The 26,047-nt window shown below is 45.5% G+C and overlaps 1 protein-coding gene and 1 long non-coding RNA gene across 2 annotated transcripts; one reads left to right on the top strand and one right to left on the bottom strand.

The window, feature by feature from the left end:
- Positions 1-967: 967 nt before the first annotated feature.
- LOC141943769 (uncharacterized) lies at positions 968-2,556 on the bottom strand. Its single transcript, XR_012629047.1, has 3 exons — positions 2,370-2,556; positions 2,213-2,268; positions 968-1,788 (listed from the first exon to the last, which is right to left on the bottom strand). It is a non-coding gene; the product is annotated as an uncharacterized LOC141943769 (long non-coding RNA).
- A 398-nt stretch (positions 2,557-2,954) lies between these two features.
- On the top strand, positions 2,955-25,866 carry FAM234B (family with sequence similarity 234 member B). The gene is made up of 13 exons (XM_074870953.1): positions 2,955-3,033; positions 9,672-10,064; positions 10,988-11,086; positions 13,713-13,901; positions 15,365-15,495; positions 16,170-16,317; positions 16,669-16,810; positions 17,454-17,597; positions 20,997-21,078; positions 21,309-21,464; positions 22,078-22,195; positions 23,333-23,559; positions 23,989-25,866. Exons 1-13 carry the CDS (start codon positions 2,997-2,999, stop codon positions 23,992-23,994), a joined length of 1,872 nt encoding a protein of 623 aa, XP_074727054.1. The 5' UTR covers positions 2,955-2,996; the 3' UTR covers positions 23,995-25,866.
- The last annotated feature ends 181 nt before the right edge of the window (positions 25,867-26,047 follow it).

A 26,047-nucleotide genomic window follows, 5' to 3' on the forward strand; every position in this document is an offset into this window, starting at 1 on the left:
AGGAGCAACCAGAGGTTCTTGTGCAGGCAGACTGAAAAAGGCTGTAATTTCTGGCAGAAAGGTGGCAAGGAGCAAGGCAGTGGGGCATGGGACCTCACCAGTTATCCCTGCCCAGCTGAAGCCCAACCCAAACCTTTCTCCATTTGTTTGCATTAACCCCATACTTTACTAATTGATTGGCAGCTGTACAAGGGGAATCACTGTACAAAAAGGGCAGTGCTTTTCACTTGTGGGACATTCAGTGTCAGCTGGTCCAGTGGCTAAAGTGAAAGGGAACTGAACAAACTGATTGCAAGGGAGGAAGGGTGTTATGCATGGCCTGTCCCAGAAAGAAAGGATGGGAAAAAGAGAAGATATCTACAACCTGGGGGCAGGGATAGAGTGTGTTATCTGGGATTTCTGGACAAGGCAGCTCTCCCTGCATATTGTGTTCCTGCTGCTGTTCAAGGACATCACCCCTCTCCTTTCGTGTGGAGTGACAGCGAGAAGTTACTGAAAGAGGCAACACTGAAAACATTTCCTTATGGTATGTCCCACCATTTTTGAACCAAGAGCAAAGTCTTCTGCACTGGCCCTATTAGGAGGACCCTGTATATCACCACAGTTTGTGTAGGTCAGGTGAATATTGCATACCCATACAGCAACTCCAACGCACCGGCATTTCAAAGGGCATGGGTCAGGTCAGAAATCAGGCACCCAGCAGGGCACAGGAAATTTACCTCAGACAGCATCTTGACCCTACACAGGACAGCAGGTGCCAGTGTGAGCAGAGAGGGCTTGCACAGGCTTAATACTAATAAGGGGCTGGTGGGTGCATATTTTCATGCTTTTTGGCTTGTAACATTTTTCTAAACGACCACATTGCCAACCCAAAGCTCTCAGACTTCCAAGCTTAACCCAAGAATCTCATTTTTCAGCATCTGGCTTTTTCAAAATGCTTTGGAAAAAATAAATACACAGTAACATTCATATAAATGAATGATTTATTTGCAACTTCAGTTTTATTTTCACAGGTTTTTGATTGATATTAGCACACTTGACAGGTCCAATTTATATGCAAATCAGCCTACATTGACAATGTAAAGAAGGAAAACTTCATTTCTCATGCTTTGCAAATCATTACACCCTCTGAACACTTTGCTTAGTCATATGTTCCTCAAATCACTTGCTATCCATTAGCCTCACAGAGATCTCAGGGCTTGGGGAACAAGCCATTTTTGTGGGGGTAAATGAAATTAAGTGGGCTATGCTGTACTGCAAATGTACAAGCATTGTAAACTATGGGTTCTTGCAGTGTATGTGTGTGTGCCAGATGTTAGAAGATCACAAATGAGGCCACCAGATTTTCCAGTTCCAGCTTCTGGCTGTTTTCTGCCATACCTTTGCTCCCAGCTCTAATTGGTGCCAGAAGCATTTTCTTAGAAAGAGCTGGTCTGCTGGACAGCTCTGTCCCTCTGTATCACAGGCTTTCCTAACTGAGACTTGAAAAGGATCCAGGATCTCTCCTGTAAATATTTACATAGATACAGGATCATCACTGCTCTTAAATCAAAAAGTGGAGGAGGGGAAATGGCATACGCAACAGAAAGACTCTGTATTCAGAAAGACCTGGAAGGGAAAGGAAAATGACGACTCTGATGGCTTCTCCAGACTTTGTCACCTGGGACTGCTCCCACAAGTGCTGTGTTCTCAGGAAGGTCCTGATCTGAAGCCTGATGACATCAATGGAAAAAATCCCTCTGGTACCAAAAAGCTTTGGATCAGAACTACTCTCTTTCCTGTTCGTATCTGAAAAAAAAAAATTCTCTTCACCAGCTAGACCACTTGGTGTCTCTCTCCTGCTCCTTCTTCATTATCATTTAAAGTTTACGGACAGACCTAGACAGGAAAGGGTAAGTACATTATTGGCAGGAACAGTGCCTGAAACAGGGGAAAGCAGCAGCAGATGCTGAGGAAACATGATGTGTTCCTTAGCCAGTCGGACTCTCTTTTGATGTATTTAGCCAATACTCCTTTCTCTTTTTCTGTGACAAAGGAATCAGCCTTAAGAGTTCTCACACAAATCATGACTTGAAGAAGTGGTGGTGTTAGATGGCCCGTGCATGGGCCTGGGAATCAGGAAGCTGGAGCCTTGTGGCTTTGGGGAAGCCACAGCACTCTCCTTGCTCAACTTCCCCATCGTGGGAAAGGAAGAGTTCCCTTGTTCGCTTACCTCGGAAGGCTGTGGTGAAGATCCAGGACAGCTTTGGAAAACGCCCTAGCGGACTTCTATAATTAAGCAAAAAAAGCCATTGCAAAATAAACCAAAATCAACAAATAAGATTTCTTCCAACTAAGAACTTCCCAAGAATGAAGGCATATATTCATACCAAGAAAAACATAAAGGACTGGCACTTTCTGTGTAAACCACTTAGGACAACAAGCTTATTTCTGCATGTGCCTGTGCCCAGCACAATTGTGCAGACTGTAGAAATCGGGGCTGTCCTTGGTCACGGCTCGCTGCCACCAGCCCCCACCGCCCTGCGGGTCTCTGTCCCTGTAAAACAACAGGCAGGGAATGAAGCGCCACGGAACCAGTGAAGAGCTTCGGTATCGGTGGGAATCCCGTTTATGCCAGGGGGGCAGCCGCCTTTGCGGGAGAGCGGCACCTCCCGGGTGAAGTCCCCGGTGCCACCTAACCCAGAGGCCTGCCGGCTCCTGGCAGGGACGGCGCCATGGGGAGGGGCCCTCAGGGCGGCGCCCCTCCCACCCCTCGGCTGCCCACCGAGCGGCCCTCACCCGCAGCTCCTCGTGACAGGGACCCCCGGGGCTGCTCCCCGCCACCCCTCTCTCCAGCAGAGTGAGGCCGCGCGGGCGAGGAGCGAGGCGGCCCCCGGGCGCCCGCCACCCTGGAGGCGTGGGGTGGGGCTCCACTGCCGCAGAACTACAATTCCCGGCAGGCCACGGGAAGGCGCGGAGAGGGCGGGTGACACGCATGCGCACTGCGCCTCGCCAGCATGGCTACGGTGCTCTCACGGGCGCTGAAGCTGCCGGGTAAGGGGTCTGCACCTGTGGGAGGGAGAGAGGGAGAGCCGGGCCGGTACGAGCTGAGGCAGCCACGTCCTAGTCTGTGGCCGGCGGCGGGGGGGCGCGGTTGCCGTTGCTTGGGGGTGGTGGGGTGTCTTGCTATGGTGATGTGGGGCGAGGCCCGGCCGTCCTGGGGGCTCAGGCGAGGAGGCGGGGAGGGCCGGCGGCCTCTGCTCGGGTGCCGTGGCGGAGGGAGGGCTGCAGGGGACAGGACTGCGCCTTGGGGCCCGAGGGCGTCGTGTGTGGTGGAGGGGGGCCTGGGCCTGGCCGCGGCCCTATGAGGAGCCGGGCCGGGACTGCGCGGGAGGAGGCGCCAGGTCCCGTAGGCCGCGCAGGAGTGGGCACAGGGCTCAAGACAACTGCCACCACCGCGAGAAAGCGTTAGTCCCTCTCTGATCCACTCCTGCCGGGTTTTACCCCCAAAAGTCAGGCCAGGAGTTCGGTAAGTGCCACTGCAATTACCCAGATAAACGTTTAAAGTCTGCCTACCACTTCTGCGTACCTTCCAGCCAGAGATCTTCGAGGAGATGAAAGGATATTCAAGCATAAGGGACTATTGTGTCTGAGAACCAGATCTTTCAAAGATAAGGCAATGAGCAGCCATCCAACAACTGTTCTTTTCAGCGAGGAGATTAAAAGGGAGTGAAAATACATTGCGAAACCAGATCATGAGAGTGTGCTAGTTGCTGTTGGATGGACTGGACACGGTGCCAATGCACCTGGCTGCGTTAACCCAATGGGAAAGTGCCTCATTGTGTTGAAGGAAAAGGTTTTTTCCTCGGGTTTGGTCCTAGGTTTCTTAAAGTTGAGTCTCTAAGTCAAGGCCTTTGAAATAAAAGCGTAATTTATTCTGTCTGTGGTGTACAAATTTGGACGGCTCGTGCTGGATGTCTCTGGAGAGGGACCCTGAAAAAAAAGCCCCTGGGCAATTATGCCCTTATAATCTATGCACCAGCCCCTCATGTGCTCTTCACACGCCTTGCACACACCTTTTGCTCCAATAATAACATTCGGATCTGGCATCATCTTATTCCTCATTGGGTCCTCTCTCTTGTCTCTAGGCAGGTTCATTCTTTTCCTTTTTCTGCGGCTGTGGTTTAGGGTAGTGGTTATTATGTCTTCTTCCGTCTTAAACTGGTTCTGGGGTTTTCTGAGTTTTCTTATTCCTCCAATCAGCAAATAGGTCAATGCTAAAGCTGTAAATTCTGCTTTATCAAGAATGGCTACTTTTTTGTGGTTAAACAATGTCCTTAAAGCCTTTTAAAACATGTTAACAGCCTCTGTAATTTTATAAATATTCTTGTGCTCTTATAGCCTCACAACCTTATCCCATTATTGCCACGTGCTGTTCACATCTTATTTGGGTCTAGTCCACATGCTCATATGGCTCAGCTTTGCTGCCTTCCACAGCAGTTGCCTCTCCTGACCATGTCTTACCTTTGGGACAGCCATGGGACGGAGACAGGGCCCAGCTGTGTGTTGCTGAGGGAGGGCTGCTCCCTGGCACCATGCATTACTATGGTCCTGCAGTACCCCACTCTATGAAGCTGTACTCAGTGGGCAGGTCATACTTTCCTCCTCCATCAGTCCGTGAAGATCACTGTAATGTCTTCAGGGCCCTTCCCATCAGATTTTAGTAACCCATACCAGAACTCATTATTTTTTAGTTTATGTCGTGTCTGTTAGATCTCATTCAAAGAAGTTTTGTTTACTAATCAATTTATTCCTGGTTGTGTATATATATATGTTTGTCTCAATGGGAAGGAACACAGTTTACATGGAGTTTCTTTAGGAAAAGTGCGAACTGGTGGGCATTGGGCTGTGACCACTGGGGAACTGTACAATAGCAAGTACAGATCTCTTCTGGACCTCTCGAACCAGCGTATTCTATTTGATAGCTGCTGTTGGGAGGCACTGATTTGGAAAAAAGCACAGGCCTTGCAACCACAGTTATGAAAACAGTCCTTGCACCAGTCCTTAGATTAAATTGTATATATCATGCCTTGTTTGTGTAGTTAACTCTTGAAAAATGCAGCCAGCAATGAGAAAGCAGAAAGCCTATTGCTATAGCTGTTTTTTTCTGCTGCATCTCGTTAAATTAATTATGTCTATATGTGGTAACTTGTCTCCCCACGGACTTAGAGATATGTCTGCAGTACCCGGTGACTGGTGCCTGCCAGCTGGGAAAAAAATGAAAAATAAACAGAACATGAAGCGAGTACAAAAGATACTGGAACCAGTATGTCATAATTGGAAGAACACACTGAAAATTGTACTCTTCTAAAGTCCAAGATCTGCTCTTTTACTCCACAGTGAGTGCAAAGAAAAGCCTTTCCAGTAAGTCAAAACCAGAAAAAAAGATTACAATGAATATCTTTCAAGCCATCAGCACTAGAAATGGTATTTCATTATGAGTGGGACCTGATTCCAACACAGATCACCTCAGAGATGCCTCCTTTCCAGATCACGATCACGTGATTCATCTTTTCTTCTTCGAGAGGTCACATTCTACACTGCAATAACTGCAAGAGCTTCTTGTGCAAAAACTACTATTAGGCAAATGCACAGGGGATTTTCAGAGTCATGTGCAGTTTAAGAGTCCAACTGCCCTTGAAAGTTGATAAGTTTGGGGCATTTTTTCTCTCTTCTGCCTTTGAAAACCTCCTTCTTCAGTATTTGCTTTTTCTTCCAGTGGCTGAAAAAAAAAAATCCAGGGCAACATGACCATTAATTTAGCCACAGACCACAAGCAACAGTTCCTCAGATTGTTTGCAACCACAGGCCACTGACTGGGAACCTCTGTTTTATCACTGATGCCGTGGAAAAAAATGGAATACAATTTAGAGCGGGTCAGAACAGAAGTAGTTTATTTACTATACCTGTAGGAAAGAAAACAGCTGCTGATATGAACTCCGTCCCTGTAAAGTGGATGCAAGGTTTATATACACTGTTGCTATGCAGATAATGATAGATAACAAGATATGAGTTATACAGATTGTTACATATGCAAGGCCACAGAACTGCTCAAGGTAGGTCTGGAGTCTGTTTTCTTTAGCACAGGGACTAATTTATCATGAAGATTAAGCAGTGATTATCATTTCAGGAGATAGGGTGAGAGTTTGACCAAGCGGCTGACTTGGGTCTTAGCATTTCTACTTCCACAATAGAAAGCTGAAAACCGCATGGGAGTATTGGGTTTTCTGACAGTTGATCACTTGAAACATAGGCAGTTTTAGCTTTCTCTTGGTGGACAAACTGTCTTTCCCCAGCCTAAGCCTTGTTGTTGACCAGAAAGGAAAGAATTTGACTTGTGGAGCACTTCTCAGTAAATCATAATTCTCTAAATGCTCTGAGATTACCCTCGTTTTCACACATTCTTTACTGGTGTTTGTCTCTCTATTCATGCTTTTCTGTTGAAAAATCATTTGGGAGTGATTAGTGAAAGCTAGGTGTGGTATCCTTCCTTCCCACAGCAAGTGACCTAAAACTCAGATGAAGACTCACATTCCTTCTGCTCTCTCTCCAGTCAGGTGAATCATATATTACGTATTCTCTGCACCACAGAACAGCCTCAGGAGGCTGGGCTGAGCACGTCCTCGCCAGCCCTCCAGATGCGTTCCCAAAACATCTGTAGATCAATTGTTACGGCTCTCTCTGAACAGTGGGAGATGAGCGTTTGAATCCTCTGAGATTAGATATGCAATTGGATTTCCCATGAGCTATATGAGTGCTCTAACACTCTTTGTTAAAGAGTCATGTCTTCCCTCCTTTTGATTTTAAAAAAAAATCAGCAGCACATTTTATGCCTGACTCTACTGAGTGGCTGCACATTGTGAGAGTGCCAACTAACATTTTGAGGAAAGATAGGGAGGAGTGCCAGTTTCTGGTTCCTGGTCAGGCTTAGACATGAAATAAGACTGAGCAGCTATCTGCTTTATAGGTCTCCTATAACTCAGTAGATCCTTTCCTATGTAGATCACCAAAAGATGTAAGTCATTACTGTGTAGTAGCTGTTTTCTAGCCTCTGATCAGTGGTTCTCAGCAGGAAGGGTGTTCCTGTTAGAGATCGTTGCCAACATCTCAATCCTTGCTAGTTCAAGGAGTGGGTAAGCCATAGTTTTGAGATTCTTTCTCTCTCCTAGAGATCCAGAAAACTGTTCCAGATAATGCTCATTCCCATCAATGCTTTTAGTTGCCCCAAGACAGGTTTCAGTCTTCTGCATTGACTGTCTGGAATTAAAATAATTAAACAAATCACAGAATATCCAAAATGTAGGTATGCTGTTGAGTTGTTTTACTCAAAGCACACCAGTTTCCAAAACTAGGAGCTGTCTGGTTAACATAACTGTCCAACTTTGACTTCCCAGGCTAAATACCATTTGCTCTTCATATCACTCTGACCTGGCTTGAACTGGCACATCTGGATCTGTAGTGAGACGCTGCAAATACCCTGCCAGCAAGTCCTCTCTGGAATTTCTTGTTTTTGCTGAGTACTCTTTCAGCAACTTGTCAGCACCTGTGTATAGAGATCTGGGAAATTCACACTGCACTGTCACTGCAATCTCAGAGCAGAGAGCTGTGTGCCACCAAGGTCAGTGGCCTTCTGTGCTGCTCACAGGATGGAGCCAAGGTTGTCAAGACTTCCTGAAAAACCCACACTTTGAACTCATGTTTAGAACAGATCTATGTGAAACAATGTAGTGTCTCACAGGGATGCACAGGACCGTCTCATAGGAATGTAGTAGCTTTAGCTGGGTGCTCTACCTCCAGAAGGAACAGCTTTTTGGAGTGTGTATATGCCCCAGATTGTTTTGACTTGAATCTTTTGTAGAAGCTCCTAGTTCAAAACGAAAGGGTCTTACTTAGATCTGTGATCTCGCTGGATATCTTTATTTCCCTCTGTTCAGTGTGAATGGGTTGTCCTGGCTGCTCCACTTAGTGTGGGGCATCTGGCCTTTAGTGGGATTGAGAGTTTTTCTTAAATCCTAAAATTGACACTGAATACCATTTATAAGTGGTACAGGAAGGCGGAGTGAAGATCCTTTTGTGGGGCAAGAAATGAAATAGAAATGAGATGCATGTGCTGCAAAATATATTCTAGATGATGCAAAATAGGTCTGTTGCACTAACTAGGTACTACAATATGTCTGTAACTGTGAGTCTGCCTTTAACAGGAAAACCAGAAGTAAGGCATATTATCTTATGCAGGAAGAATAATCATGAAACACCCCTAAACTTCCGCTCTGTAAAGCCTTCTCATAATCTTAGTGTCTGAGAGTGGTTACAGCTTGTGTGTTTTTGCTTATTATTTATGCCTTGCATGTATCACTTCAAGCATCTTCGGGCACAAGTTAGCTCCTGTCTCCGGTCAGCTTTAGGCAAAGGGAAATGAGGCAAATATCTGGGAGAGCAAAGTCCCACCTTGGAACAGGAGAGAGAGAGAGAGAGAAATAGGCTGAGATCCTGCAATCATCGGAGCGGTGACCATGGCTACATGCCCAGCCTGGTGGCGCAGGGCAGCTCCCTGAGACGTGATCTTCCACTCGTAGTTCAGAGCAGTGAGTCTGCATGATCTTGGCTGCCCCCATAAGCAGATGGCCCTGGCCATACGCCAGGATGTACAACCAGGCTCTGCACCTGCCCTTGTCACACTCCCTGCGGCTGTCTAGGACTTGGGGGAGAAGTTGTCCATGTGGCAGGCATCTGTGGGGGAGATGCCTAAAGCTAAGCTACTTTCTTGTACCACCACCTGAAGGCATCAGTACTAAGTTATCTATCTTGGCAATGCCAAGCACAAGCTGTCAGCTCTGGTGACAGCAGGAACAGCGCAGGAGCACTGTGGTTTCCTACTGCAGGGTCTGGAGCACTCCTTCTCGCAGTGCTGAGCCATGCAGAGAAGGTGGTGTCTCAGAGGGGCAGCCCTGATCCCTTCCAGAGACCAGCATGTTATTTGCCTGAAAGGACAAAGTCACTTTGCCCTCATCTTCAGGGAGTTGCACTCCAGCACTGCAGAGAATCCATGCACTATCCCTTCTATCCCTCACAAAACAGGACAGCAGATGTGACACACTAGAAAGCAGCAGTGCTGCCTGGTCCAGGAGAAGGAGGGAAAAAATGAGTTGCAGAGGGAGGCCCCCTCAGAGAACAAAGACTACAAGTGGAGAGGGGCTGTGTCAGGGTTAGAGGCTGGCAAATGCTAAAGGAGTTCAGAGTCTGAAGTCAAGAGAGTGCTGCAGTTTAGGTATTCAGAGTCTTAAGCATGACTTCATGTCAGTGTGTCTCATTACCAAACAGGAAAGTATTAGAACTAAATCAGCCATGAATTCCATATATGTACACATACATGTGTGTGTATGTATATATATAATATATATATACCTTTATCTTGGGGAAGTAAACTGTTGGCATCTTTTTTCCCGCAGCTGCTACCCTGAAACATGGACAGACCCTGGCTTTTTTCTCACATCTCTCACTTGGATCCATCCAAAATCCAGACTATGCTGTTGTCCCTTCTATATCACTCTCCACTGCAGACTTTTCTCCACTGAGATCCTGCAAAAGCAAGGAACTCATATTTTACTGTCTCTCTCCATCTCTGTCCTCAGGAAAGAAGAGCCCGGACCTTGGGGAGTATGATCCCCTCACTCAGGCTGACAGTGATGAAAGTGAAGATGACCTGGTACTCAACATCCAGAAGAATGGGGGGGTCAAGAATGGGAAGAGCCCCCCTGAGGAGGTGCAGGACCCTGACTCTGATGTGGAGGTTGGGATGACAAAGCAGCACACGTCAGAGAGCGCGCCTGAGGGTTATCCTGCAGAGACGGCTGGGAGTTTGGAGCAGAAGGCTGCTCCCTCCCTCATGCCATACCTGCGCACAGCGATCTTTTTGCTCACTGTGGTGATCTCGATGATTCTTGTGTTGGTGTGCGCATTTCTAATTCCCTGTCCCCCTAGAGACTTGCATAACACCTGGAACCGCAACCTAGGTCAGGGAGCAGGTGAGAAAGCCCCAAGAACAGCATCTGGCATGGGGGAGGTGGCAGCTCCCAGGCTGGGCATCAGCGGGAGAGACCTATCTGGGAGAGCCAGGTCGGAGCAGAGGCCCTTCCTCACCATTGCAGATGCTCCGAGGTAATAGTCAGGCAGCTGTGTCCTGCTCACTCTTCAAGCTGAGGCCTGTGAGATCTGGCATCAGTAGGTAACAGTGCCACAAAATCTTGTTTCTGTCAACACCAAAACCCATTTTGACTCTTCTCCCATCCTGCCTTTTTTTGTTCGGATGGTGTGCTCTGTTCAGATGGAGATGGCCCAGCCCACTTTAAAACATAGCACTTCCCTCTCTACATCCTGGATTTCACCAGCACCTCCACACTGAAGTGTGTGGGTGTGTTTGGGAGGAGAAGGATAGAAGTCTTTGTGTCTTCTGACTGGCTTAACTAACCTTATCTCTTTTGTCTTCTTGTCCTGCTTGAATCCATATAACAACATTCAAGATCTTTTGTCATCCTATACATTCTGCAGTAAAGTAATAGTGGTTTGTGAAATAATTTCTACCAGGTCTAGATATGTCTCTCCCTCCTTGCTTTCTGCCGCTGGCTTCCAAATCTAAGCCTTTCATAAGATATGTAGCTCCCACATCACATCAGAAAGTGAAGTGGTAAGCAGAAATCTTTTTCTGTTAGGTCCTCCATTTTTGCCTTTCCTTTCTGTGCCCCAGATGCTATATTTCTGTCTTTACATGCAATGAAAAATCTTGTCATGATGTGAGCTGCCTGGCATGGGTGGGAGCAGCCCTAGCAGACTCTGTGAAGCTTGGCTGTCCATGATTCTGTTTTCTGAACCAGCCCTCCTCTCCCACTGTGGAAAATGGGCTGGATGGCCTTTTTGACAACAGTGCAGTGATTCTCTGTGACTATTTCAGGTGGTGTGTTATCCCCACTGGAGCTGTGTGATGTGAACGGTGATGGGCTCCCTGACATCATCATTGTCTTCACTGCCTTAATGAATGCTAGTGTCATGGGTAAGCACTGCAGTTCCTTTCCATTCCTCTTTCTGTACATGCCAGTACAGACCTTTGTATGTTTGTCTTATGCATGGGAAGAGTTCCTGTCACTGTAAATCCACTGCATTGCTCTTTTTCAGAGTTCCTTAAAATGGGTGGTGTACTGTGCCTGTGCTTTGTCATGCTGCTTATAATTTTCACTGCAAGCCTGTGCTCCCATACGTGTTGGGTCAACATCATCTATTTCTCCTTATCTCATCTTGGGGCAAGTCCACCTCTTTGTACTATATTTGTGCACATTTGGTTTGGAGGCACAGATAAAGCGATCAGAAAGCACTGCTCTACAAATAGCAATTGGAAATAAGGTGGGGTTTTTTCTCCCCTTGTTATCTCTCAGACCCATTCACAAAAGAGCTCGGTCTAACTACCTCCATTTTACAGGCACAGAGATGGAAGCATGGAGAAGGGAAGTGGCTTGACAAAGGTCACAAATGAGATTCAGTGGTAGAGTCTTGACTCTTTTCTTATCTGTGGTTCAGTGTCCTAGTCAACAAGGGTAGTTGGTGACAGGAACAGTGATGGCAGAGCTGACTGATAGAGTGCTCTGGTTCTTCTGAACTAGCCAGTTGCTTGCCAACAGGAAGCATTATGGACTTTTCTCGAGCAGCTGTAGGTTGGTGTTGCGGGAAACACCCTCACCTTGCTGCCTTTTTCTCCAGGTCACTCTATATACTTGCCAGCCTCCAAATTGTTGTTAATTCACAAATAATAGACTGGCTGATGGTGGGGAAGCTACTGTGCCTGACTGTTTAGCAGGTATCACCCTGCTGCTTCCTCCTGTCTGCTTTTGCTTTCTCTGTTAACACTCGCACCCCTCAGGTAACATAGCAGCAGCCTGCTGATACTGGCCACTGTTATACAGGGGCTGCCAAGTCTGGTGGCATCCTATTGCACTGGGCTTCTGAAGTCCCGGAGGTTCCCAGCTGCCTGCTGTACTGTGTCTGCCTGGCATCACCTGAGATTACGTGAATCGGTTCAGTCTCAGAGACGTATTCAGGGAGCGAGCATATATTGCACAGCCTGAAGAGAACTCTTGTGGGAGCAAAATGTCTTGGCTCTTCAAAGAGTAGGGTAATAAAAATATAGAGGATAGGGAAAATGCTGCTTCTCCATAGCCCAAGCACGGCCCTGAGTATTTCACAGCAAGTCTTACAGAAACCTACCAGTATCCAGAAAACTAGAGTAAGTTAAAAAATAAAGTGAGAGAGGGAGATACTGTTGCCCTAACGGCTGCATCCAGTTTGTAGAGGTTGTCCTTGCATTCTGTGTTTTGCTGTTACATTGTATTTATCTTTCATTGCAGACATATTTACACTTCTCAGCATGCTCTGAATGGAACTAGTCATACCTAGCTACATATCCTGGGCTATAGCTATGCTGGAGGACAAAAAGCAGACACTAAAGAAGATGTAAGCCCATCACAATCCTAAACTTACATAGCTGGACATAAGCCCTGCTGTAGCTTGTGCTCAGAGCATTCACACAGTGTCAGGTAGAGATAGGCTTGGGATAGGTACCTGATGGAGTAAGCTATGACGTTGTTAGCTGTTTCTTCAGCTTGTACGCAACACAGCTGTGAGCTGCACTCAGGAGTTAGTTGTTCTTGGTCCCTGCCAAGCCAATGAAGAGAACAACTCGGTCTGGGGCAACCCCTTAACATAAGCCAGATGATTTTCAGTTTGAGAAGAGAGTAAGTTTGATTTAGAGAGTGGGCTCAGACTTGCTTTCAGCCAGTGGCCCAGATATGCCCTTTGTGTAGTCAGGTCATGTGTTGTTTTGCTAGTAAGACAGGAGTCAGCTGGGACTGTTGTTATTTTGAAATGTACGGGAGTTCATCTTAAATTGCAATATGAGCATACCAGGTAGAAATTACAGTAACCACAATTATGTCTGAGGGCAGGCTGAGCTCACATTTGGAATCAGAGCCAACAGTCAATTGAAACAGCATAAAACACTACTTCTTTACAATTATTTTGTGCTAACCAGTGAGTTAGGAAAAGACCCCTGAATTGCACCAATTAGTTGCATTCAGTCTGTTTTTCACAATAATAAAACTCATTTGGAAAACAAAGGAAAAAGCTCTCAGATTGCCAATCACTTTCTGCTGCTCCAGAATTGCAAACAACCTGGGACTTTCACAGGAGGTGACATCTGGCTTGGGAGTCACTTAAGGTTTCCCCTTGGTGGTAGCTGTTGTCATGAGGTAGAGGGGATCAGAAGGATCAATCTGGTTTGACAGCAGTACATTTCACATTAGGAAGTCAGCACAACTGTCCCCAGGATCTTGATTCCTCTATGCCCAGTTGCCCACGTTTCTTGCTGTGAGCTCAGGTCCAACCTCCATGATTGTCTGTGCTGTTGGCTGACAGCCCAGCTTGTCTGGAGATCACTGCTAGGCTCGGCAGGCAGAGGGACTCAGCCATGAGGTGGGATTTGACCTTTGCTTTCATGCAGCATGGATGTGGCTGGCTTGAGCCACTCAGCTTTAGGAGTTAGAGCTGGAAGTCAAGCTCAAAGACCAAAGGCAGCATGGGCATAGCCTCTGATGCCAAGGGATTTCACTCTCTCTTCCTGCCTCTTCCAGGTGTCTCTAGGCCCTCCGTAACTGTGGTGGCCCTTTCTGGTATGAATGGCAGCACCTTGTGGTCCATCCAGCTTCCAGAGGAGACTCGGAGTGTGCAGTGCAAAGGGCTGTCACTGGGGACACCTGCAGAACCTGTCTGCCTTGTTACAGGAATATCAAAATTCCTCAGCCTTCTCAGTGCTTCCACAGGTAGAGTGAACTCCCAGCGTACTAGAAATACGCTACTGCTTTTTTGTTTTCTTTAAAAGAGTAATAAGCATGAGTGGTTCAGTGCTGGCACTTCATGGTGGCTGTAACACTAATGAGTTTCTAGTTACACAGGATAAGAGAGTCCAAACCATTGCTGCTTTGTGGCAGCATCTTCATCCTACCATCTCAGAACATTTCAAATGTTAATCTTATCCTGTAGCATCCCCATGGCATGAAGGATATGTAAGGTCTGTTCTCATCAACTGAGCTATTAGTATAACTCAGCACCTACCTAACAGCACTGAAAAGCTGAACACCGTTCTTGGAGAAATTATATAAGGACATGTACTACAGCCAGGAAACCTTCCAGAGAAATTAGGCCCATAGAAGAATTGTTTAGATGTGAATGAATATTGCATTTTTAATCTCTTGATCATGTACACCTCCATTCACTGATTGCTGTTTGTTCTACCACATTAATTCACTGGCAGAAATATTCATAGGTGGGTATATGGATGTTTTTGGAATCAGAACAGAGAATGGAGATATACAGGAAACCTTGGGTTTAAATGACAGATCCAGTCAACGAGCAGCAGCACTTACCTTTCAAATGCTTTTAGGGACCAGCTTACTTACACACTGTTTGCATGGTCAGGACCATAGGCTGTCTCCTTTACAAGGAGTAATAGTGTTAATGTGTGCAAGTGTTTGCAGGTATGGCCTTTGGTTTCCTTTGTCATGCAGAGGAAAGTGGTATCCTACACAGCAGCAGCAGCAGCAAAGCATTTTCAAACTGATTGAAAAAGCAGAAGTGTTGGCAAAAGAATCGTGAAAAAGTAAAAGCATTGAATTTCATTCTGCCTTTTTTTGGGTGTTTATTTGCCAATTTGCAAATCAGGTTTTACTGAGTTTCCAGCTGGGTCCATGCTGGACTGCTGAACCATTTGACATCACGTCTGCTAACACGCTTTCACCCTGAGGTGGAGTGAGCATGCCATGCTGGAGTGGCTATTTGCTGCTGGGAATTTAACTGAGACACAGATTTGCACTTTGAAAATCAGAATTGCCCATCTGTTCCCTTTCCTGGCATCTACCTACAGGCTTTAGTGCTGGCTGAGGAAAACAACTGCTGTCCTGCAGAGCAACGCTTTCGTTTAGGTTCTCCTTCCAAGAGTGAACCTCTAATATTCTCTGCTATTTCAGGAATTGTTTTGGGCTCAGGTCTTCCTAGAGAGATGCTAAGAAGGAAGCACAGCAGGACTTGAGGAATGACTCAAAGACAATCTGAAAAAATGATGGGGAAGAACTTTGCTTCTCACTGCAGCTTGCCCCAGTTTGTAGGTTTCTCTTTCCTCTTCTCAGAGAACGGGGGATACAAACTCTTTTGCACCCTCCTTCAAGGTTTTGTGGAACCCTTGGTTCCCCAAGTGCTGCAAGTCTTTTTCATCCTGTTCTTCCTGCAGGCAAGACCATCTGGACACTGAACTCCATCCACCTTTCAAATGGGATCCTGGCTGCACCAGCTGCAACTCTTCCAGATGTAGATGGAGATGGGATTAGGGATATTGTTGTTCTGGCTCTCAAAGAGACACAGGTACAGCATATCTCTGCTCAAGGTTTGAAAGAACCTTGACTATCTAGAGGAAGAAGAGGGAGCATGATGTGGAAAGGCTGTAAGAGGAGCTGCCAGAGCCCGTAATTTTCATTCCCTTAGATTTCCCTGAAACACACCCTTTTTCTTTCAAAAGGTCAGAGCAGTGAGTTCAAGCAGTAATGACACTACCTGCATTTCTTGTCAGCTGAGAATGAACAGAAGGGTCATTGTTTACCCCTGGCTGAGACTTGAGAATTACCTGTTCAGTGAAGGCTTGGTTTGAAGCGAGTGTTTAGCAGCCATGTAGGGAGCCATGTTGAGATAGATCTCTGGAGAAAGGACCACTCAGCTTATCCAAAAGAAATACTTGTGTGATTAATTCACATGCAGATTTCCTCTATGCTCATCCCACACCACAATTCTAGCATTAACGTTGTTAGAAGAGTTCAGGTTTTTGAAGTCACTTCCATCTTTGATGCATTTGCAGTCAAGAGAAAAGCATGAATGTAAGATGCCCAGGAAGCTAGGCTGAGCAAAGAGAAAGGGATCACTAGCTAGACCTTGCTGTGGGGGGAAAGAGCAATGGAGCTTTGTGCTATAGGGACTGGGGAAGATTCTGAGAGCACAAGTGCATGAAAGCACTGCTAAAAATCTCTACATCTCTCTCTTTGCAGCCTGATGTGTTTTTCATCTTGGTGTCAGGAAAGACTGGGACTGCTTTGGGTGCGTCTGTGAGGTACAGCACCAATGGAGAAGGGAAAGTGATTGGCCCCCAAGTCCACATCACCAGCCGAGGAGCCATCTACATCCTGTTTGGTTTTGGTAAGATGCATCTTGCCTCTCCATCACTTCACCTTACTGAAAACATTAATTTTACCTAAAATGGCCCAGAGCATCCCTGCGATATTTCTTCCCTGCCTTCTGCTGTAAAAGCTAGGAGTAGAGGGCATGGAAACAAGACTCACTGCTGTGGTGTGGAAAAGAGCAGGAGTACCAATACCTGCCAGCCTGGAATACCTTGGAAATTTCACAAAGGCACATCATGCCAGAGAAGTTCCAGCTCTGGGCATTTCTTTGCCTTCTACCACAACTGCAGTGGTCCCAAGGACCCTCTGTACTACTAGGGAGTTAACTTTTGCAGGCAGGACTCTTCATCTTTACTCTTCCTGGCAGGTAATGTTCAAGCAGTTGCCCTGAGGGATATCTTTACCCAAGCCAGAAACCGGGACAGCTTTCCTGCAATGCTGCAGCAGGAGGAGCCGGAGTGGGAAAAGCGCAGATCTGTCAACCTGTCAGAGCTCATTGACATTTACAGGTATGAGATGGACTTGTCATCTTGCTTCCGCTGGTAGAGGAAGGGGAGGGTAAGCACTTCTTGGTGCTCCTAGAGATGGTCCCTTCTACTTCAATACTGTCCTTATTTTCCTTGTCCAGTTGTAACAGTACTCTAGGGAACCCATTGTTTCCTCCCTGTCCTGTGGTTGTCCTAGCAAAAGAAGTGCAGAGTATGATAAAAGGGAGTCCTTTGTTTCTCCTGTTCCTTGTTCCTTTCTTTCAACCGCTGTATATACCTGGAGGAAAAAAAAAATGGTGTTCCCAGCTAATGGAGTCCCTTTGGGAAGCTCAGTCTGTGTACAGCATTGTGAGCCGGGATTTCTTACCTCCTTCTTCTTTACTGCCAAACTGTGGTCAAGATCAACCTGGATAGGAATAAAGGGAGGGAACAAATGTGAACTCTCAAACTCATGCTTTTTGTGGTAACTCAAGATGTTCAGAAGACCCCACACCTGAATTTAGCCCACTTGACTGAGGAACCCCAATGAAAGTAAACTTCAACACTGGGGAAAAGATGGGCTTCTCCAAGAATAGTTCAAGTCTTAGGTAGGATTCCCATGTGAACAGGCAGCTGGTGCAGATACAAGCCTCGGAATCTCCTCTCTGCTTTTCATTTGTCCCAGTGGGGGTGTTGACTTCCTGCAGACAATGAAGACACCTGACACAAACTGCAGCAACCTGCTCATCACGACCAAAGAGGGCTTGATCCTACTGCGGGGACAGGACCTGGAGCCCCGCTGGACCCTGGAATTGCAGAACATCAGCAGGTTACATACTGGGAACGTTTTTATGTCCTATTTCTTCCTGTATCATTTTCTGCCTTTTACTTGTAAGCACATATGCTCCTTAGAAAGCAGTTGAATTCTCCAAGTCTGCAGAGATATCTAAGAACTGGAGGTGTGCAGATGCATCGTTGAGGAAGTGAGGAGGTCAGGGGGAGCAAGGAACAGAAGGCTGGAAACCCAAGCTGTGTGCTTGGGAGTGATCACAAATAAGGGGCTTGATTCAGGTATCCAACACTGATGTGAGGGGAATGTCATGGCATTGGAATTCAGGGGATTACTGGTGTGTGATTCAGCCCGTCTGCTGCCCAGGGCTGCTACTTGCCAGCTCAGTGGAGAGGAGTGGTTGCGTTAGTGATGTTAAGTATTTAGAGAAGGTTCCTGAGTATGGCCCACAGATCTCAATGTTCCTTGAAAGTTGAAAATGAACGCTCAGATGGTAGTCAGCACACCATCTATACTAAATGTAATCCTTAAAATAATACTGCTCATCCTCTGATTTCACACACGGAAATTAAGTAATTTGCCAGATCTCATGGGTTGATAATAACCAGCAATTCCAGCTTGCCCAGTATTAAATATTTGCATGGCATGGGAAACAAATTGCTTCCTCTTGCTATCTAGAGGAAAGAAAGCAGCTCTCAGCTCAGTGTTACCTGATTGTCAAGAGCACCTATAGGAAAAAGGCATTGGAACTTCATTAAGCAAAAAAAATTGGTATTCAGCTAAGTTTGATATTCAGATAATGTCCACATTCTTGAGGGCTGATGGATAACATAAGCAATGGCTTTAGGAATGGCTTATGGCTAGTTGGGCGTGCTATGAGGAAAGGAGATGGACTAAAAGTATTTTGGGCCCAGAGTTTGTAGACTTCTGGATGTGTCTGGGGTCTAGTTTAAAGGGTAAGTGTGTACTGACTAAGCAAAGCCAGTTCATAGGTGCTGTAAAATCAGTTATAAAGAAGAGATTCCTGAATGAACCGGCTAATGAATTGAAAGTTTCGGTGGGTTCAAATCAAGAGGGTTGAAAACTGTTTTACCCGTTCCATTCACAGAATCACAGTGTGGTTGAGGTTGGAAGGTATCTCTGGAGATTTCCTAGTCCAACCTACTTGCTCAGATAGGCCCAGCTAGAGCAAGTTGCTCAGGGCTGTGTGCTGTCAGGTTTTAAATCTCTCCAAGGACAGAGACTCCACAACGTACCTCACTGGGCAACTAGTATTCCGGGTTGCTGCACTCCAGCCCTGTTTCTTCTGGTTCCATGACCTGGGACCGAGTACAATACATGTACAGGAGCTGCCAGATAGACATTGAAAAATAATGAAAGCAATTCTTGTTCAAGGCTACTGTGCTAAGTCCTGAACTGCCTGTTTTCTCAGAGTTAAGAAGGATGAAACCTGGTAGACTGAATATGTTGTGGACAAGCATTTATTTAAGTGGTTTTTGGGGTTTTTTTAGGACTTAGAGTTGTTCTGCTTAAGCAACGCAGGCTGGGGGACAAATTCAGCTCAGGGGTGTCACCATAGAGTCAAACAAACCGAAACTCAGTTCCTTACAGAGCCAGCTGAGAGTTCCCCTTTTCCTGGGTAAACCTGCCCCAGGCACACCACTCCAGCCAGGCAGACTGAGTCCAGCTCTTTCAGAACAGTCACCAAGAAAAAAAACCTGGCTGCTGCAGATGTGCTGCATTTCCAGATAACTTTTGATAAGATTCCTGGAAAACCATAAAGGAGAATCAGTAGTCATAAAACAAGAGTGAAGTTCAGAGACCATGAAATTGAGTAAGCAGTTGAAAATTGTGTTGTAAATGGATGCTTCAGATGAGAGAGGATTAATAGCAGGTTGCCGTGGGGATTACTGTTGGACAGGAATAATTACTAGCCTTCTGGTTCATTTGAGAAAGTGCCCAGAGGATTTTTCAGTTGATTGGTAGAATCTAAAATACGTATGTCTGCATTCAGTTTGTGATATCTGCTGCTGACTGTAACCCGTAAGGGACATGAGAAGAAGCACCTTAGGAGAGGTTTTGAGTTTGTGCCCATAGGATAGGACTACCTACTACTTCCTTTTGCTACTGGAGAGCTTTCAGTATATGAGAGTGTCCCATGCTACTGCCTTGAAAACATTGGTTCTGTAAAGCAAATAATGTTGTTTGATGTAGTAAGTATAAGTAGTCAAGCCACTGCTCTACTGTGGCATTGCTGTTCAGGAGCCATTCTGGTATGCACATTTTAAAGGAGAAGCTGGAAAAAAAATGGAGAAAAGGGCTGGAAAAAATGCCTTAGCATGGAAGATTTAAGTCAGTGGGTTTATATGATCAGAGAAGCCCAAGAGTGAGTTCATAAGCATGTGTAATTAATAGGAGTTAACAGGCATTTTAATCTGTATCAAGAACAAGAGCCTTGGAGCGAAAGCCATTCGTGTTCAAGAAAATGAAAATGCGGGCATGTTTCTTTGGGTGAGATTAATCATTAGAACTGACTGTCATGAGAAGTGATGAATTCATCTTATCTTTGTATTTCCGTAGCAAACCTTATGGCTGGTAGATCTAGTCAAAGTCAGCCTGCTGGGTTAATTGGGTAAAATACAGCAATCTGTCATAAACAGGAGGAGGGAGGACATATTCTGATGATCCCGTCTTGCCATAAAATCTCTGATTCTGTGAATTTTAAGGAATCGTTTGTGCTTATTTAGAACCTTGTGTCTAGCTGTGGTGAATTTAAGGAAGACAGAGATAAGACTCAGAAAACCAAAGGCAAGCAGGATGGTTAGAAAATAGTTATAGTGAGGGATATTCAAGTAATAGTGTGATGTCACCTGGAAGAGAGAGGATGAGAGGGGACTTCATTTAAACTGTTGAAGGTTATAAAAAGGCTTTTAAAACCACCAGCAATAAGAAAGCAAAGAATCATGGGCTGACATTGATGGTGAGTATATGAAGAGCCATTTCTTACAGCTAAGGCAGCCTGGGAAATATGCTTTCAGCTGGTCAAATCTACCAATGCATTTTGAAAGGGCTGACTAATTTTTTATGACCGTAGCAAAACTGTACAGGTTCTTCTGCTAAGGGAAGAATAATACAGAGTCACGTCACAGGGTGATAAACAGATGTCTACACAGGCCAGCAAGGGATGCCCCACACACAGATGACTCTGAAGAATGGCTAACAAGCACCATGGGCTGCTTGATCATTTTTCACTTTTCTGATCCACCAACAAATGGTTACTGACAATCAGAACAGTTCTGAGTGGATGAAAGATCTTACTTAGCAGGGCAATTCCTGCCTTTTTAGGCAGGATGGAGGATGAAAGCAACTGTGCTGCCTCCATCTGAAATCCCTGTCTTTCTGCCAGGGGACTGAGTGTTTCTTTTCCCAAATTTGCAGCCAGCCTGTACCAGGTTACTTCAGTGCTGACCAAACTCTCGACTTCATGCTGCAAGCACAGACCGGAGATGGGAACAAAAAGGTAAAATGACTGAAGGCAAGAAGGGCAGTGGCAGCACAGGAGTGAAGGAGGTTGGGTAGAAAGGGGCAATCATTCCCTGCTCCTTGCTCTTCCCATTTCTGTGGCCGACCCTTATCACTGGGTGGGCACAGGCATGAAAGGGAACAGCACAGGCCATGCCACTGCAAGGGGGCTTTCTGTATGCCCACACCTGGACACCTGTTAATGCTAGATCTCTTTCCTGCCTTGAGGTGGTGGTGATAGATGGCAAATCTGGCCTCACTGTCTGGAACCAGGAATTCCTGTGGCAGAAGCAACAACTCGATGCACTGTCAGTCATGACTTTGGACAAGAAGTCTGTTTTTCTCTTCTGGGCTGATGAAGCACAGCCTGTGTTACAAAGTTTGGTGAGCAAGCATCCTTTCTTCACTTTGAGGTTTCTCTGTGAGGCACATGCAGTCTCTGTCTTTTATTCCTAACGTAATTGAACTTTAAACCTGACATATAAGAAGTATGTCAGGGTCATCTTTTCCTCTTGCTTTGACACTCTGACTTCTCTGAAACTGAACACAGGAGTTTTGGTGTGCAAATTCTTCACCAGAAAGCTTTATTGACACAAAATTCGTGCCCAAAAAAACAAAACTTTCTGCATTAATTTTGTTTTTTTCTGCAAAACGGAGATATTTTTCCTGCAGATTTGCTCCCAGCCCCAGAGTGCTGCTTCTTTGCATGCAGGCACACAAGTCAGCATGGAGCCTCAAACTTCCAGACTGTAGCTTCGCCCGTCAAGCTGGCTTTGACAGAGCCAGATCTCAGTCTTACCTAACAGAAGTTGTGGAGCAAATCTGTTTTAGAAAAAAAACTTTGCAGGATTTTGTCTCTGTAAAACCATAGAGTTTTTGATTCTTTGATCCATGTAAAGACAGCACAGTGTCAGAAAACTTCTTTATTTCTTTGGCAAAGCTAGACTTCTCTTTGCTAGCCAGCTGTAACGTTGTTGTCTGTCCTTTGTTCCAACAGCAACCCGGTCCCAGACCTGAGCGCCCAGGACTGCACCACCTCTATCTCCTCCATCCTGTTTTTCCTACAGTCCTTTTGGACCTCACCAATGCAACAGACAAAGTCATTGCTTCAGCAGGTGAGTACAAATGGAGGAGAAACTACCTAGGCTTAAAGAAATATGGAGGTAGAGGTAGCTGTGAGAAACAGTGGGATGTAGTTGTGCCTTTAAAGATAGCACCTGAGGTCCACCACACATAGGACGGCAATGGAAAGTAGGATTCGTCTTCTTCCTGAAAAAAGGTGCTGTCCAACCACTACTTTGCAAATAAAAGACCCACCAAGTTTTTTGCACATGTTTAAGCAAGGAAAGGTCCAAGTTTGATTTCACACATGTTTTACACCAGAGAGCATGTTTTACTGCTTGCTTTCCATGGAGCTATTTATGGTTTAAGGTGGTGCATGAAGAATCACTATGAAGCTTCCCTCTGTCACCTCAGTTACACTTCTGCCTTTGTTGGCCATCTTGTGCTGCTGCTTCTTTCCTTTTGAAAGGGAGAATCCAAAATATTTAAATTTGTGTTTTCATTGAAAAGTAGATCTGGATTTAACATCTATACAAGATTGTAGAGTCCCTGTTGGATTTCCTTGCTCTTTCTAAAGCAGTTCAACCAACAGCCAGCCTATTGAGAATGGCAGGATGTGGAATAAAATATCAGTTCATCCAGCACTGGGTCCAGTAGGCCAGGAAGCATAGAAAAGCTGCTACATACTGATACATCTAATTGGGTTTGTATCAAAAACACAGCTCACTCAAAAACAGATAGAGTATCATTTTTAGAGGGGTTTGTTAGAAATTGGGATTTCTGAGGTCTGTACAGATCATTTTGCAGTGACTGGAGTGAACTGAGTTGCCCATGCTTTACCAGTTTCCCCTTCTATAGAGGTAAAACAATAGCTGCTAATAGGTGTTGGAAGAAAAGTTCTCTGAAAGTGAACTGCATTATTGAAATATGTGTATCTCCTATGTCAAGCTCAAAAATATCACCTGGAACCAAACCCTTTCATTTCTGATCTAAATTTATTTCCATGGAAAATTTTTAACTTAAAATAATTTTCCCTAATTAACTAAGGTACATGCAATTGTAAAGTCAGACTGAATATACCCTCAGTCCAGTGGATGTTTTGAGTGAGTAAAGACTGTAAGATTTCTTTTGTAAGAAACATAATCATTTACTCCTCACCAATATTTTCTTGTTCTTTTCTGGTGGACCAGTTGGAATTAACGATCTCCAGAAGGATGCATTTCACATCACTGTGACAACAACTGCAACCTCTGAAAAACAGCCAGGGTTTCTCTCAGTCAACAAGCTGGGCCTGAAGTGGGCCATGATGAGTCAAGGTCGAATGGTGTGGCTAAAGGACACCACCACTCCCAAAATCAGCCGTGGAGAAGTGAGGCGATTTCTTGCCCGGCTGAAATTTGTTGACTTTCCTCAGAAGGTGAGATTGTGCAGGAATCCCTAATGAAATCCAGACCTTTGAAAACACTTGATCTCTTCCCTACTGACACAGTTAGGTGCTCTTTGGGATGCAAAGAGACTGGTGGGATGCAAAGTGACTGTTTGCAAGATGACTGGATGCCCTTTTGGGCATAAACTGGACAGATTGAGAGGCCCAGCTGTACTTTGGCAGTTGGACAAGGAGGGGGGATCTTAGAAAGAACCAGGGATGATGATCATAAGGGACTGAGAGACTCACAGAGGGAACAGAGAGGTGGGACAGAAATCATTTGTTTAACATGGGCAAACAAGGCCCTTCCATATGGTGGTGCCCATGTTCAGTTGCTGACCTGTGAATTACCACTTTTCTCTACCAGACTGGATGATAATAAGTTTTGGCTCTAGTTTTTGTTTGCCTTTCCTTCTCCAGCTGTAGCCTGGTGGTTCCTCAGATTTTGGTTGGACCTGTGGCCTGTATGGGGAATACAGGAAGCTGCTCTGTGGATCTTCAGGAAGACTGCTGTGTAGAGGGAATGGGGGCTAAAAGCACTTCCCCTTTCTTCAGCTGGAGGCAGGTTTGTTCTAGGCAGACCAGAGGAACCTTGTTCAGCGTCCACCCCTCCATATGCTGTTCTTGCATGCTTCCTTCCAGGTAACACGGAAATGTGAATTTAGAATTTATATACATATATACACACACACGCACATATATATATATATATAAAAAAACAGGTTTTATATATATATATGTATCACTTTATACAATATATGTATATTTTTTGTATGTTTAATTTATGAATGAGATTTAGGACACTCCTTTTTATGTCCAAACAGTATTCCTAGGCAGTCAAACAAGCTATAGGCCTAGAGTGGGCCATAATGACTCAAGGCAAATGGTGTGGCTAAAGGACACCGCCTGCTTTAATCTTTGTCTTTTTGGAGAGAAGCTTCTGGCTGGCTCCTGCAGGGCTAGTCTTCTTTACAACCTTTCCTGTGCTCTCTTCTCCATTCTGTCCCCAAACTCACAAACAAACTAGTTCTCTAGCTGAATTACCTGATTTAGAGAAAGGTGGTCCCCACAGCATTTGCCAGCCTTTGCACTTGTATATTTCTTTCCCCATTCCCAAGTTCAGGATGGGTTCTTGTGGGTGATGTAGAAGCAAGAGTTTCACATCTTATTTCTGTACATCCCTAAGCTTTTTATGAACCCAAAGTGTCACTGTAACATCACACTGCAGTCCAATAGGCTGAGTCCCCCTCTGCAGATGCATCACAGCCCTTCTGGGATAGATTCTCAGCAGATCCCCACTAGCACTGTAAAGATCACACTAGATCCAGTCACAGCAAAGCTGATTCTCACACCACTGCTTCAGAGTTTAGAGGGTCAGATCTCTGATTCTCTCAGAGGCTCAGTCTCCTGTGTTGTAGTTGCAGAGCATCTACATGAATTTTCTTGTGATAGGAATGACCACATAAAAAGCAACCACTTTGGTGCCCCAGCAGCTCCCCACAGTGCAGGGCAACAACATAGGAACTGTTTTCTTGGTATGCCTTTCTAGGTCTGACCTTTGACATTAGGCAGAGTGAGATGAGGATTGCAAAGGACTCCTCTGTCCTTCTGTTGGCACGTGCCCTTCCAGCCTCCCCACACTTCCCTGTGAGTGGCGAGCTGATGGCAGGACTTTGACCCTCCCTCCAGATGGGCACATCTACTATGGGTTTGCTCTCCTGGGCTCTTGGTACCACTCCTTCTCCGTCCCTGCATCTCCATATAAAGTTTCCAGGACAGCCCTTCAGGATTAGCTGCAAGCCCCAAGGCTGGTCCTTGGGCCCTGCTCTCTTAATGTCAGAGCCTGTGAACAGTTTGTATATGTTTAAGGGTATTTTTGTGTAAATAGCTTTGTATATATTAGCACAACTGTAGCAAGGGCTCTAGGCCTGGCATTTTTTCCTCCAAACAGGGGTTAGTGTTTATAATACATAGTCAGTTAATACTGCTGCATAATAGGGACTGAAAGTGTGAGGACCAGTAACATATGAGGATTAAACAGGAGTGCCCCTTCCCTCCTGTCTCCCACCACCTTGCTGGAAAAGGTGGAGCAGCTGTTACCCGAAGTAGTTACTCTCCTGAGATTCTTCGTGAGAGAACTGATATTCAAGTGCAGTGATGTTACCTCCTCCATAATGTGAATTCAACCTGCCCGCACACACACATCCCCACTGTGAATAAAGAGTCTGTCTGTATATTGTTGGGAAAATGTATTTGAACTGTGAACTGCAGTGGAGCAAATAAATACTGTGTACAGCATCATCTGTCATGTGAACCAGTGTTTCACCTTTGCAAAATTATGAGTTTGCTTGATTTGAGGATTGTTTGCAATATTTTTACAATGGGGAAAAGGGAACAGATGAAGAGAAACAAAAAAGCAAAAGCCCGGCCAAGGATTCTTAAAGGTTGTGGAGCAGCACAGTAGAAAGAGACAGACATG

This window comes from Strix uralensis, chromosome 5 (genome assembly GCF_047716275.1).
Source record: "Strix uralensis isolate ZFMK-TIS-50842 chromosome 5, bStrUra1, whole genome shotgun sequence".
NCBI lineage: Eukaryota > Metazoa > Chordata > Aves > Strigiformes > Strigidae > Strix > Strix uralensis.